At 35.5% G+C, this 15,718-nt stretch overlaps 1 protein-coding gene across 5 annotated transcripts in view; it reads right to left on the reverse strand.

Annotated features, from left to right (window-relative positions):
- The window catches only part of DGKB (diacylglycerol kinase beta), a 485,460-nt gene that overhangs the window by 108,361 nt on the left and 361,381 nt on the right, over positions 1–15,718 (reverse strand). For all 5 annotated transcript variants that reach the window (XM_084897103.1, XM_084897105.1, XM_084897104.1 and 2 more), the window contains one exon: positions 14,606–14,801. In XM_084897103.1, the coding sequence (XP_084753229.1) occupies positions 14,606–14,801 (196 nt within the window). The remainder of the gene's footprint in view (positions 1–14,605; positions 14,802–15,718) is intronic.

A 15,718-nucleotide genomic window follows, 5' to 3' on the forward strand; every position in this document is an offset into this window, starting at 1 on the left:
TTTAGAGAAACTTTTTTTTTCTTCTTCTTACACTCTCTTCTGCTATTAAAAGTACCCTTCCTTCCTACCAAAGCAAAGCTTTGCTTTCCTGGTCTTCTAACTGGGGATTGCAAAATAATATGTGTTCAAGAGCTGCTTTTCTTCCATGCAGTATTTTCCCACCTGCACCCCCCCCCCCCCAATACAGTCAATATATATGCACACACTGCCAAAGCCGGCTTGGCTCAGTGGTAGAACGTCGGTCTGCGGACTGAAAGGTCCCAGGCTCGATTCCGGTCAAGGGCATGTACCTTGGTTGCGGGCACATCCCTGGTAGGGGGTGTGCAAGAGGCAGCTGGTCAATGTTTCTCTCTCATCGATGTTTCTAGCTCTCTGTCTATCTCCCTTTCTCTCTGTTAAAAATCAATAAAATATATTAATATATATATATATATATATATATATATATATATATGCGCACACAGACTCAGACCCAAACTGCCCCTACATATACAAGCTGTTTGTCTTACATGCTAGACATACCCTGAATTCTTAAAGTCTACTAGAGAGGTTTAAAATGCCAAACTTTTTAAAAAGTTGAAATCAACTTAATAGCTAGCCCAGTAGTTGGCAAACTCATTAGTCAACAGAGCCAAATATCAACAGTACAACGATTGAAATTTCTTTTGAGAGCCAAATTTTTTAAACTTAAACTTCTTCTAACGCCACTTCTTCAAAATAGACTCACCAAGGCCGAGGTATTTTGTGGAAGAGCCATACTTAAGGGGCCAAAGAGCCACAGTTTGCTGACCATGGGGCTAGACTAATGAATTTATTTCATTTTTGTTTGTTTATAATTTTTAGATAACTGAATATTCTCCTTGACTAGCAAAGGAAGCTCAATTTCATTATCTGCTGTAACCAGTACATTCACTCCCTCCAGGATAAAAACACTGTTATAGTTCCTTGTTAATTACTAACTTCAGCATGAAATTTGAATAAAAAGTAATATTTGCAATGGCAACATATAAAATATTCAGAAATCAAACAGCAAAATGAAAACAAAAAAGCAATAAAAATCCAAAATAGCCTATCTTAAAACAAAACAAATACTGTAAAGAATCCCTTTAAAGAAAAATATTTCATTAATAAGGACAATATATTCACAAATAATTTTAAAATAATGCCTAACTACAAAAATGTACAAAACCTCCAACTCAGAATAGCACAGTTAGATACATTTAAAATGAGACATGCAGATTAATTCTCTTTTTGTCTCTTAACAGTTCTTTACAACCTATACACATTTAAAATTCCTATTTAAATTTGATGTAATTACTGCCTTTAAAAAAATCAAATAGCATCTTCTATAATTTTTGTTAATCCTCACCAGAGGACATGCTTATTTGAGAGAGAGAGAGAGAGAGAGTGAGAGAGAGAGAGAGAGAGAGAGAGAGAGAGAGAGAGAGAGAGAGAGAGAGAGAGAAAGAGAGAAAGAGATGGTTCAGTTGTCTTCCTGTACATGCCCCCACCAGGGATCAAATCTGCAATGTAGGTATGTGCCCTGACCAGGAATTGAACCCACAACATTTGTTGTATGGAATGGCACTCCAAACAACTGAGGCACTCTGGCCAGGGCATCTTTTACCCATAATGTTATACTGGGTAAAAGATGTGTAGACTCCTTGCTTTCCACTAGGTTCACTGGATATCCTGTTACTTTAGTCTTAGCGAGCTGGCCAGGATGATGTAAGAAAAGACTACAATAAGGACTCTTAGGGAAGAGATTTCTTATCATCAAGTATGGAAAGCTTGCAAAACCATCAGTGATTAGTATGTTATTTCATTATTGCTCAATTACTCACAAGAGAGATATAAGGCATAAGGTATTACTTGCATGTGACCATGGATAGCTTATTACACAATACCAACTGTTCAAATATACAGTGATGTGTCTTGAACCTGTTTTCTTCAAAGCCACGTTTTAATGCACATGATTTTTTAAATGCTGAAAATACATTTAATCAAAACTCCATGAACCTTTCTTACAGTAAATATAAAACTGAAATGTTCTTTGATATTGGTTGATTTCCTCTTATTTTTCTAACAAGATACCCTGAAACTGTGAATGCCACACTCAGTAAGAAAATGTTTTATGTAATTTTTTTGGATAGAGTACATTTTCTCAAGCATCAATAGGGAAAGATGTCAGTATGCTAATGGCTTTAACTATCAGAAGAGACATGAATTTAAATCATTATGCATAAAAAATTCTTACTTGGTTATTCAATGTATTTTCAAAATATTGTTATGTTTGTTTCATTCACTAAAATTAAATTCTACAAATAGTAGCTGATTCTTTCATTTAATTAGACTCAAATTACTAGTTTTAGTATTAATGGTTTGATTTGACATGTTTAAAAAGTGTAGAAGGTACTTAATAGACCTGTCTTCCACCTTAAAATGAACAACTGTTCAGGGAAATGAAATTGTTCAGAGACACATTTTCTTTCTGTGATTCTGTGAAATATAATATAATTATTCTCCTTTAATGAATTTCTCCATGAGGAATAATCTTTCAGAGCTTGAGCAGGTAAAGTATAATTATAATTGGAGCAGCTTTGTAAATAAAAGGATGAAGGAGATTGCTATTTTGTCCCATATTATTGGATAATTAGAATAACAGTGTGGCATTCATCAGGCATTTGAACTTTCTCAAAAAATACTCCCCAGGGCTTATTTAACTTAGTCATGTTTATCCATGGAGATTTTTAAGTCTTATTTCAAGTGACTGTCACCTTATAACATTCAGGCCTCAATCATTAGCTTATTCTGATTAACAGTTTTACTTTACAACAGCCAATAGACACTACGTAAAACAAAACAAAACGAAGCAAAAAAAAATCCCTGAGTTTGCAAATCCACAGTTTATCAAAAGAAGAGCAATAAAAATGTTTTTTATTAAGCCAGGAAAATAATCATTCAATGTGGAGGAAATGATGAACTTTAAAAACAGAGATGTCTGGATACTGTCCAAGAAGCTACCATTTATTTGTTAACTAGCTCTCTCTCTCTCTCTCTCTCTCTCTCTCTCTCTCTCTCTCTCTCTCTCTCTATATATATATATATATATATATATATATATATATATATATATATATATATATATATACCCTAGAGGCCCAGTGCACAAAATTTGTGCATGGGGGAGTATCCCTCAGCCCGCCTGCACCCTCTCCAGTCCAGGACCCCTCCAGAAATGTCCAACTGCCAGACATCCCTCTTGTATTCCGGTACTGCTGGCTCTTAATTGCTCACTTGCCTGCCTGCCTGATCACCCCTAACCACTCTGTCTGCTTGCCTGATGCCCCTAACTGCTCTCCCCTGCTGGCCTGATCCCCGTAACTGCCTCTGCCCTGCCACTGTGGCTTTGTCCGGAAGGATGTCTGGAAGGTCGCCCAGAAGATGTCTGGTCTGATTAGCATATATTACCCTTTTAATATTATCCTTTTATTAATTTTTTATATATATATATATATATATATATATATATATATATATATATATATATTTGGTTAACTCAAATTCATACAGCTCAAAGATAATTTAGTAGATTGTGGGATTTGACTCTTTCGATAAACAGGTTTCTTTGCTCTCTACTGGACCCCCCTATCACTCTCTGCTAGTTAGATAAGTGTGTACAAAGAGAACCAGATGCCAGATTGCATGGTTCCATTGCATGCATCAAGGTAACCAGCAGAAAACAAACAAAACAACCTTAAAATAGAGATAGAATAATGTCTCTACTGATAGGACTTGGAAATATCTAACTGTCATTCCACAAGATGGTACAATTGAAGTTTAATTCTCAATGAGATTATACTGCTTCTTTTGTATTATTTCTTATCTGAGGAAAGGAAAACAGCTTTTAATACCAACAGAAAAATAAAAAATAAAACCATGATCTATGTTTAACAGCATATGTAGTTGATTTCATGTCTTTTTAATAGTTCTTTAATGTTTACCATTTTTTAAAAATCATTCCTAATTTTTTGTCATTTGTTCTGATTATAGCGAGGAGACAGAAGAAAGCTAGGTAGACAAGGGCAGGACCATGAGAAGAGGAAGTAGAACCTGGCAACCCAGGTAGGCAGAAGCTCCTAAGGCAATCCACAAAATATATAGATGTTGCTAAGACAGGAAACTTGCAAATAACCAATCACAAGGCAAGGAGGCATATAAACGAATCCCAAGAAGGTGGCTGAGGCAAAATTCTTTGAAACAATCATGAGCTAGCAAGGCTGTATCTACCTCACCTCCCCAAGCATGCTCCCTCTCCTTATTCTCTTCTCTCTCTAGTGCACAAAGGGTTCCTGATGTTCCTGTGTCTGGAGAACACATCCTTGAGCTCACATGGCTTAGGGCCATGTGGGCCTCCACACATGGACTAACAGGCTTGAATTAGCTTGGACGCTATACCCCCAGCTGTAACATGGACACCAGCCTGCTCCTGAAACCAAAGCTGCGCCTTTTATTATCAATAAACTTTGCTCCTGCTAATCATTTTTGTCTACAGATCCATTCTTTCGTTTTTTGAGACAATGAACTCGAACTCAATCCCACCACACTTTGGTTTCAATAGAACAAATTATTTTAAGTTCCCTGGAACACATCTCTTAACACAAGCTTCAAAACATTACCCTCGAATGACAAGATTATGATAGGGTTTTTATATTTAGGAAACGTCTACGCATAGTCTCATATTTAGAAACTTTATGTGACATCTATTTGATAGCATGCTTTATGGGTGTTATTTAATGAGTTGAAGCTTGTATAATCAGCCAATATTTATTTAACTTAAAAACGCATTTTATATTTTCACCACTGCATTAGTTAAATTTACTTAAAATTATAATGCAGCCTTGGTCTGGGTAGATGACCTGACATTATTTTCAACAGACTCAGTATTGGATACTATGTCACAGAAACAAATAAGATGGTTATTTTATCACTGATAGTGGACATCAACATTATAGAGAAAATGACTTGTTAGAGCATTTATATTTTTCATCCTTCTCTGATGTTACAATTAAAATCAATAGTAGAAATATAGAAGTTCTCAAACCAGCCTTGTGAAAATAAGAGGGTGTTTGCCTGAGATGTCAGAAAGGTAATAGCTGAGCCTTACTTTAAAACCTCAAGTAAACAAATTTCTTCTTCCCTTGCATCTATTAAATTGATTGCCAATCATGTATTTTTTTAAAAATCTGTGACTGCTACTAAAAGCTCATTTTTCTCAATCTTTTCCACATTCACAAGGTGAAAGCAAATTGCTCCTTGTTCTGCCATTCCTACCTACCTGTTCTTCAAATTTTCCGTTTTTCTAATTTTAATTTGTTTTCAAGAACAAGCCCTTAGCTCTCAGTGTTTTTTCTCAGTGGTTAGAGCATCGGCCCACAGACTGAAGAGCCACAGGTTCAATTACTGGTCAAGGGCATGTACCTAGGTTGCAGGCTCAATCCCTGGAACTGGGCAAGGTGCATGTGGGAGTCAATTAATTGATGTGTCATTGTCCCATCAATGTTTCTCTCTCCCCCTCCTCCCTCACTTCTATTCTCTCTCACTCTAAAAATCATATGGAAAAATATCCTTGGGTGAGAACAATATACACACATTATATACATACACACATGTATGTATGTATGTATGCATTGTATATATATATACACATGTATGTATATATGTGCGTGCATGTGTATATATGTTTGTGTGTGAATATATGTTTATGTATATGTGTGTATGTGTGTGTGTGTGTGTGTGTCCTTAATAGCAACAATCTCATTTATGATATTAGAGAATTCTATTTTCTTGTTTAAACAAATACTTATATGTTATATTACATCCAAAATAATTTTGTGGACTTACCAATTTTACTGTAAGTTTTCTACCATTATTCTGCATGTCAGATTTGTTTTGGGAATTTTACTGCATATCAGATTTTGAAAATTTGACTGCTAAACATGGAAAAAAGGAGAAATAATGCTAGCTAGAAAAAAGGTATTTTATATAGCTCCAGAAGGGATATAAAAATATCCCAAAGATATCCAAAAGATCATCCAGTGTTTTAATTGTTCCTAAAATATTAATTTATTCAATTTATGGTTTCTCCTTTCCGAATTTCTAGGAGGCTAACAGTTTCTATGAAGTTTTTATAGTGTCACGACAAATACATTTCATAAATACTTCTTCATAATATAAATGCTTTTACAGGATAGCTAGGCCAAAAATAAGAATACATGATCTTATATTTTGAAATATAGTTCTAATTTTATATACAGGAAATATGTCTTATATTCTCTAATTTTGTTTTATTACTGTTTATAAACTTTAGAAGTATGACTTTTATTTTAAAAAAGTCACAACATTAAGACATTTGAGTTAATGATGCAATCTTTAATTGGGGACACATTTTTATATTTTAATAGCTTTTATTAAGTTTGTGCTATTGTATGTATTACCTACTACTGTTGAAGAACTTCAAGGGAGGTTGCTTAAAAACGTACAATTAGGAACTCATTTTGAGACATCTCCCTAAAGGCTACTAGCTAGCAAATGTTTGGATCTTATCTCTTTTCAACCAATTATCATGGTATTAGCATGTCCATATATTTTTGTGAAATGCAGCATCTCAAATGTCATGATCTTTTTTTAAACAATTTTAATATCCAACAAAAATAATACAGCATGAACTCCTTTTCTTGTTTCTAAACTTAATTGATTTAATCACTGACTTTAAACACTTGGAAATTATCCTGCTTGCCGGTGTTTGAATGCCAAACACATCATCTACAGTTCTAAAATGTTGCAGTTATATTTAGATAACTTAAAACACCGCCATGTAAACTACCCTAAATAACCCATTGAAATGTGTAGAGAAATTGATAATGGATAACAAAAGCCCATTACCATCAAATTTCAGATAAGTATAACTTTTGCCAGGTATAGAAGGTGGTGGGGTCTAGCTATTTAGACCCTTCTTGTGCAATTATCCAGGCGATATCCCATATAGTACCAATCCATTAATCTCTGCTCCTCCAGAACTCATCATCCCCATTTTAAAGAAGACCTCAGAGCCAATAACCTTATTTATCTTCAGAGGCAAAAGAAATTCAAGTTTTGCCAAGCATTCATAGACATCAATTCATTTATTCTCTTTGATCAATTTGTTTTAAACTGACCTCTTTCCCCCTACTTCTTCAGAGGTTTAAAAAATAAATTGATAAAGTCATTTGATGTAGAGAGATTTCTTGACAGCCAATCAGACACGCAGTCTCTGCTCTCTGGATCCTAGAAGGAATTGGGGTTTTAGTCTTGTCTAGCCCAATGCACAGACAGCAAATAAGCTAGGGTGGGGGTGGGGGGGTGTACAGTGTTACTTCAGTCTTAGTAAGAAAATACTACAATATACGGACTTTTAGGGAAGAAAGTGTAAAGTTCATGAAAGAGCTTATTCTTGGGAAACTCGTATATTGCACATTTTACACAAGATGATGAAGAATAAAAATATTGTTTATACTAAGTATTCAACATTGGGGCTATGCAAACTCTACAAAGTGGTGCAAGCTGAACTATTTGCCTGGGCAATTTTCCACACTTCAGTATTTTTTGTTCTACCTTCAATTTTTTCATGTCCATGTACCTCCAGAATTACTGCTTAGTTTTAGTTTTTACTTAAATAAATTTATTTAAAAAAATTATTTTTATATTACAATTTACTTTTTAAGAAACGTATCCCTTACTATAAAGAGAAAATACCTGTAATCGTAAACTATTAAACCTCAAAATATTCATCTGTTACTGCTTAAACCCTCTCCATTTTCTATCACTTGAATGCATGCTACATTTTAGGAAATTCTGCCCAAATAAGAGAATTAACATTGGTAAATGGGAATTAAATTATTGAAAGTTTCATAGAGACATAGTACATTAATTAGTTTTAATAATATACCTGGCTAGCTGTATCCATAGGGGGGGCAGAGAGTCACCCAGTTAATGAGGATTTAAGCAGGAAATCCAGCTGCTCCCGAAAGTACCTCCCTTTAGCGTCTGGCAAATGTTTGAAACTATGGCTTAAATATAATTACTTTTGCTCAGTGGTTTTCAAGGTTTTAAAGCAATCAACTTTTTTTTTTTTTTTTTTTTTTTAAGGAGCAATTTTTTAGAAGCCAGTAAATAAAAGAGAAACTCAGAATGTTATTTGTAAAAATGCATTTTAAACGTTTAAATTGCTACCACTTTAAATGCAGTAAATCTGTGAAGACAATGAAGTTATTTTGAAGACAGTTGCAGGGTCACAGGCATCCAATTTTTCATTGACCTCTGTATTTTGTTTTGGGTGTGTAGTGTTGGGAATATTCTGACACTGACAGATAGGTAATTGTAATGGTACACATTTTTTTTACATCTCACTTGGCTGCCTTGTATCATTCTGATTTCAGCACTGGATAGTGGAATAGTTGGGTTTATCATCTTTAGAACTGAAGCCATTCGAATAACTAAAAACTGCTCATATTACCTGAGAGATCCTCACTTTTCGGTTAAAAAAATACTTCCAAAAGGTATCTTTTTAATGTCCCTCCTCCTTTTTTTATTTTTTTTTTTAACTTTTTCAGTACAAGTGTATTATAGTTTATATGATGGTACTTGCTCTCTGGTTCAGATGTTCACTTGAAGTTTCAATTAGTCAAATTTGTTTCATTCTGCATACTTAGCTGAAATGTGTTTCCATTTCTTTGTTGGCTCTTTATTTGCAGTGGTGAACATGTTTATATCACAAATCTGTGATAAAATACACTTGATATACAAACTAGCACAAGACTATTATTTTGGGAAGTGAGCTTAGTAGTGCAATTTCTTTATAAGCAAAAATTTTCCAAACAGGAATGACCATTTTTCTTTTAATATTATTTTTAATATTATTTTAATATTAGCATTGCCACCTGTTTGCATGCCCATTGACTGTTATGCTGTTTGTTGACTATGTAAAATGAAAGTACCTGAGCTTGTGGGCCTCTTAATTCCATTTAATTAACAAGTGCTATCATGGTAATGTAGCCTCTTATATTGATATAATTATCCTCATTTATATTTTAGATGACCATTGTAGAACGACAGGTTCTCCAGTTAATGTGACTGTTATTGATTACTAATTTACATCTGTATATGTACATACATATGAATATACATCTGTATATGTACAGATATTGAATCTACATACTATTAATTGATTGAGAAGAAGAGGAGGAAGAGAAGCAGGAGAAGAAGAGGAAGTTGTTTTCTTGTTGATAACACAATTTAAAGGTTTGAAAGTCATTAATATGAAAAATAATTATTTTACAGAACACACTTTCGGGTGTTTTTATTATAGTTTTTATTGTTCCAAAATATGGCGATAATTAATTGGAACTGCTGAAGAATTTTAAAGCACCTCTGAAGAATTGGAGTTATAACTCAGTTTGAAAAATAATGGTTTAGCTGAAGGCCTTTATTTCTTTTAAAATGCAAATATCTCTACTTTTGTGCAATCAGTCATTTATACATTAATGTGCATAAATTAATTAGACATCTTGCTGGTGCTTAGAATTAATTCAGAAGGGGGGGCAGCGAAGATGAACTCAGCAACTGATACAAATGGGAACGATGGACTCTTAAGGCTGAGGGCACTGGAGATGTACCCGGCCTACCTTTCAGCTTTGCTTGACCTACTGTCTATATATTATACACTCATTTATATTTAAAAAAAGAAAAACAATAAAGACAAACCCACTTCGGAATGTTCACCAAATTAGATGAGTGTGAGTGTGAATCTGATTCAGAATTGCACCCAACTGTTATAGAATATTTTTTCTGGAACAACAATGTAATTAAGTGAATTACTTACAATTTTCATCAACTTGAATGAAATCAACCCCAAAATTTCCAACCAGTGAATTTCTTAACTGAAGTTACTCTAATCTTACGCTGGGAGTATCCTCAAATATTGCAAGCAAATATTGTGCAGGACTTCCTGATCATGTACAGCATAATATATATGAGAATTTAATGCTCAAAACTTAATCCTGTACCTTTGGTCTATGACACTTTTTAAAATTTAATCTTTATTGTTGAAAGTATTACAAATGTTTTCCCTCCCCCTACCCCATGGACCCCTTCTAGTCTGCACCCTCTCCCCTAGGTCTTCACCACACTATTGTCTATGTCCATGGGTTACACATATTCATATAAATTCACTGATTCATCTGTTTCCACCCACCCACCCCCACCTTTTTTCTGATATTGGACAGTCTGTTCCATGCTTCTATGTCTCTGGATCTATTTTTTTTTTTTCCATCAGTTTATCTTATTCTTTAGTTTCCATATTTGAACGAGATCATGTGATGCTTCTCTTAATCTGATTGGTTTATTTCACTTAGCAAAATATTCTCCAGGTCCCTCTATGTTGTCTCAAAGGGTAACAGATAATTCTTTTTTTATGGCTACACTAGAGACCCGGTGCACGAAATTCATGCACCCGGGGGAGGGACACCATCGGTGCACAGTCAAGACTGGGGAGGGACACAGGAATTTGGCCAGCTGAGGAGGGACTGCAGAAGAGCTCCAGGGCATGTCCAGCCTGTCTTGCTCAGTCTTGATTGGCTGGACCCCAGGAGCAAGCTAACCTTCCTACTGCTTGGAGCGTCTGCCCCCTGGTGATCAGTGCACACCATATCAACTGGTTGACAGGTTGACTGTCTGCCCCCTGGTGGTCAGTGCATATCATAGCAAGCAGTTGAGCAGCCTTAGGATATCATTAGCATATTGCACTTTGATTAAGTGAATGGCCGACTGGACAACCAAACACTTAGCATATTAGACTTTTATTATATAAGATAGTATTCCATAGTGTAAATGTACCGCAGCTTTTTAATCCACTCATCTACCAGTGGGCATTTGAGCTGTTTTCAGTTCTTAGCTATTGTAAATAGTGGTGCTATAAACATAGGGGTACATATATTCTTTCTGATTGGTGTTTTGGACTTCTTAGTATATATTTATAGAAGTGAGATCACTGGTTATGACATGTTTTTTAATTAAAAAGAAATCTTGTAAACTTTTTTCTTAATAGCTATCCTTCTATTAAATAAAATAATTTACCTTTATTACAAAAAAATCTAGTTATGCATGATTCCCCAACTCCACCTACCCACATCAGCAAAAGCTTTCTAAGATTTATGGAAACAAGAATCCATTACAATATAGTAAACATTTCTTAAACTTTAGTGTTTCTTTGAAGCATATCAGAAAAATTGTTAGTTAATATTTTGAGAAAATGCTCCTGATAAATGTTACACTATTCAATTTTTCACTTTCCTACTAATATATTAAAATACTAATTTGAATCTGGGTTAAAGAAATATGTTGGAATAGAATTATATTTTCCACATTTCATTGTAAACTCTATATTTGCAATCATTTTGTATATTTGAAAATATATTTAGATTTAAAATGCTCATTGACCCCCAATATCATTGTTGTTTTTGTGAAATTGAAAACAAAATGAAATGACTGAATAATATACCATTTAGAAATATACTATAAAGTATAACATTTAATAATTAATAAAATAAATTTGAAATTAAAACTTCAAAGCTTGAAGATACTTAAAAAGAGGAGATATATTTCCAAAAAATATAGCAAAATAAAACATCTTCTTGGGAAATTTAATTAAAAGGAAAAAGTAATTAACATTGGGTGGGGGGCACGATCTGAGGTCCCCTGGCCCAGCACAGGAGTGGGAGAACAGCCTGAGGTCCCCTGTTAAGCCCTGCTGGGTGGGGGTCACAGCCTGATATACCCCAGCCTGGCACTGGGGTAGGGGGCATGGCATGGAGTCCCTGTCAAGCCCCACCAAGCAGGGAGTGCAGCCTGAGGTCCCCGTCAAGATCCTCCAGGCAAGATGTGTGGCCTGAGGTCCCCTGGTCCAGAGCTGGGATGGGGGTGGCGGGGTATGAGGTCTCTCAGCCTGGAGCTAGGGTGGAGGGAACAGCCTGAGTTCCCCTGTCAAGCCCTGCCAGGTGGGGGGCGTGGCCTGAGGTCTATGGCCTCAGGTTGTGGCATTATGGCTCCCTGGCTAATTTGCACAGTCCTCTATTATTATACAGGAAATAATAAAAGCCTAATATGCTAAGTGTCCAGTCGTCCATTTGGCCATACAACCAATCAAAGCATAATATGCTAATGATATGCTAAAGCTGCTCAACCGCTAGCTATGAGGGGCACTGACCACCAGGGGGTAGACCTCTGACTGGTAGGTTAGCTTGCTGCTGGGGTCTGGCTGATTGGGATTGAGCGAGATGGGCTGGACATGCCCTGGAGCCCTCCCTTGGTCCCTGCCACACTGGCCAACCTCCCACGTCCCTCTCCAGCCCTGATCGTGCACCTGTGGGGTCCCTTGGCTTGGCCTGTGTCCTCTCACAATCCACGCTGAGGGACATCAGCGCCCCCCTCCCCAAAAGAGCACGGATTTTGTGAACCGGGCCTCTGGGTATATATAATTCCCTTCAGCTTTAAATTCATAGATCCACAAACTGCTCATTTTGTCTATGTATTTCTCCTTTAAAATTTCCCATGTTTTCATTTTGAGTATAAAGCACTTAAATTAATTTGGTATAAACGTAATTATATTAAACTAGAGGCCATTGCATGAAATTTGTGTAGTGAGGTGGGGGGTGGGGTGGGGAGAGAGTGTTCCTCAGCCTGGCCTGCACCCTCTCGTAGTCTGGGAGCCCTCACTCCTATCGCCCACCTGCTCGCTGCTCCTTACTACTCAGCTCTATGCTCCTTAGCACTGCCTTGGAGGTGGGAGAGGCTCCCACCACTCACCAGCTGTGAGCCCAGCTTCTGGCTGAGCATGTGGGAGCACACTGACCACCAGGAGGCAGTTCCTGCATTGAGCGCCTGCCCCCTGGTGGTCAGTGTGCATCATAGCTATAGGTCCTTCTGCTGTAATGGTCACTTAAGCTTTTATTATATAGATTAAACTACTTTTGAAAAAGAGAAAAAGACAAATACCATATGATTTCACTTACATGTGGAATCAAGAGAAAATAATGAATGAATAACCAAAACTGAAACAGACTATAGATCCAAAAAGCACACTTGTGGTTGCCAGAGGAGAGGGGGTTGGGGGACTGGGGTGAAAGAGGTGAAGGGGTTAAGAAGTACAAATTGGTAGTCACTGGGTGACAAAATACAGCATAGGGAATAGAGTCCATAATATTGTAACTAAATGCATATGATGCCAGGGGTGTAGTGAAAATATAGGGGGGAATACTGTATAAAGTATATGATTGTCTTAACTACTAGGCTATACATCTGCAACCAATACAAAATAACATTGAAAGGTAAATGTAATTTGAAATAAAAATAAATAAATAAATAAATAAATAGCACTGCTTTTTAAGATGGACCTCTTTAGGATTACCTATACATCTAAGGGGCATCAAAACCTCTGTCATTGGCAGGTTGTAATAAATACTTCTTTCAAGAGGAATACTTAATGCTTTCTCCATCAATCTTTGTCACTCTCATGTCAACAAATTCCACATAACAGAAATCACTGCCTGCTACTGAAACCTGCATCAGACACCCGAAGACATTAAAATATAAAGCCATGTTCTATCTCCATCAAGCCTAACAACTCTCCTCACATTTATTTTATTTATTAAAAATATACACATTATTTTATTGGGTTCATAATAAGCCTATAACAACTTCACGTTTTATCTTTGCACTAGGCTGAGCCAATATGTTTTCTTAGACATGTGAATGTCACTAATAGAATTAGGTAGATTCTAAAAGGTAAAGAAATAATATGGATAATACACATATATTATTTGAATGTGATTATTAGAATGCTATCAATTTATCTTTGTTTATAAAACCTATCAACAGGAATTGGCTGTCAAGTCCCAATGTGATATATATTACAATGTCATTGAAAATTCTGATCCACCACTATTCTATCCTATTTTGTTCATCCTTTGCCCCCTGTTTTTGAGGTTTCCTAATTGTTGTTATTACATTTCTTAAATAATAGCAGCAGATAATTGAAATTTATTGTGGGATATTTAAACATGCAATTATAAATGGTACTTAGAACAACAGCTTAATATAAGATACTTCACAGCTTGACTGAGCAGAGCCATGAATAAAAATTCTTGCAGCACAACCTTAGGAAAGTTTTAACTAGCCCTGTTAGAGCAACTGGAACACCCTGAGCAAGACCATCACATTCCAGACTTAATGTACCATATACACTATATTATTATACTCTAAATATCCAGATGTATTGATTGTCTGTAGGACATTATATACCCGAGAGAATAAAGTAGTAAAAAAAAATGCAGCGAGTGTACACATGATTGTAGAATCTATTTTGATATAATTTAATCACACATGTATATCTGATTTTAAAAATACAACTTATAAATATGAAGACAATAGTGGAATGGCATATTCTTTCATTTTATGGTAGACTCTGAAAGCAGATTACAATAAATTTAACAAATAGCGTGAGAAAACTTACCTTGACTTGCAAACTTCAACTCTTTGGCATCTGTGAGCGTGGTCCTCTTGTCAGAACCTTTCTTCTCTATCCGGCGATGGCTTCGCCTTTTCTTAGACTCTCCCCAGAGATTGGATCCTCCATGCATGCTGGGTATATTCAAGATAGCAATTCCTTCCAGAGAGATGTTTATTAAGTCTATCTGAACTCCATCACACTGATCAGTAAAAAGAAAAGAACAGAAAGATAGTTTGTCTTTCTTTCCTTGATTTCTCCTTCTGTGTTTCTTTATCTTTTAATAAGAACTTTAAAATCCATAATCCTGACATTTTTAAATAAGCTTTTCAGGAACACTTCAATATTTACCCTAAATGTCCATATGAAATATAAAACAGATAATAACATTAACCTGTTATACATACAGACTCTTTAAAAATGATCAAATTGAATCATCAGTGTCTTTTTGTTTACAGAAAACCTTTGGGAAAGAGACGCATTAGCATCTGCATGTATAAAGAGTTATCAATTTCCAATGTGTTACAAAAAGCTTGACTCTGGAAAATTTGGTCAAATTTTAGGTGGATATTTTAATGATTGCCTCCTATTTAGAACACATTTCAATTCACTATTAAGAGAAAGTGAATAAGAAGATACTTCTTTCTTTGAAAAAAAGAAAATTTCAAGACAGAATTTGCAAGAGCTCTGAATTACATTATAATGGCCAATGATGAATTCTTGCTTTTCTTTTCTACATTAAGTTCTAAACACAGAGTTAAAGGCAATGAGACACATAGTTGTCGAAATGAATATGGAGGACGAGGCAGGCTGAGTGAGGGAAATGCCAAGAGTAGCAGTAAATGTAATCGCCAACTCATCACCACTTTATAGCTGCTGTAACAATGAATTAAAAAATAAAAACCATTAATTAGGCAGGTTTCTTTCTGTTTGTCTGAAAAATATAAAACTTGCTAACAGACACAGTGGTAAATATTAAAATATTTTTAATTCTCTCTTCATTTCCACCAATGGACATGTGCAGAGAGTGACAGGCTATACTGTATTTTTGGAGTCCACTCATTTCTTTTGAGTTTTCTAAAATGGTAGTAATTCCAAATAAAACCCAACCACTGTTCT

Source organism: Pipistrellus hanaki (assembly GCF_964339955.1).
Source record: "Pipistrellus hanaki genome assembly, chromosome: 10".
Taxonomy (NCBI): domain Eukaryota; kingdom Metazoa; phylum Chordata; class Mammalia; order Chiroptera; family Vespertilionidae; genus Pipistrellus; species Pipistrellus hanaki.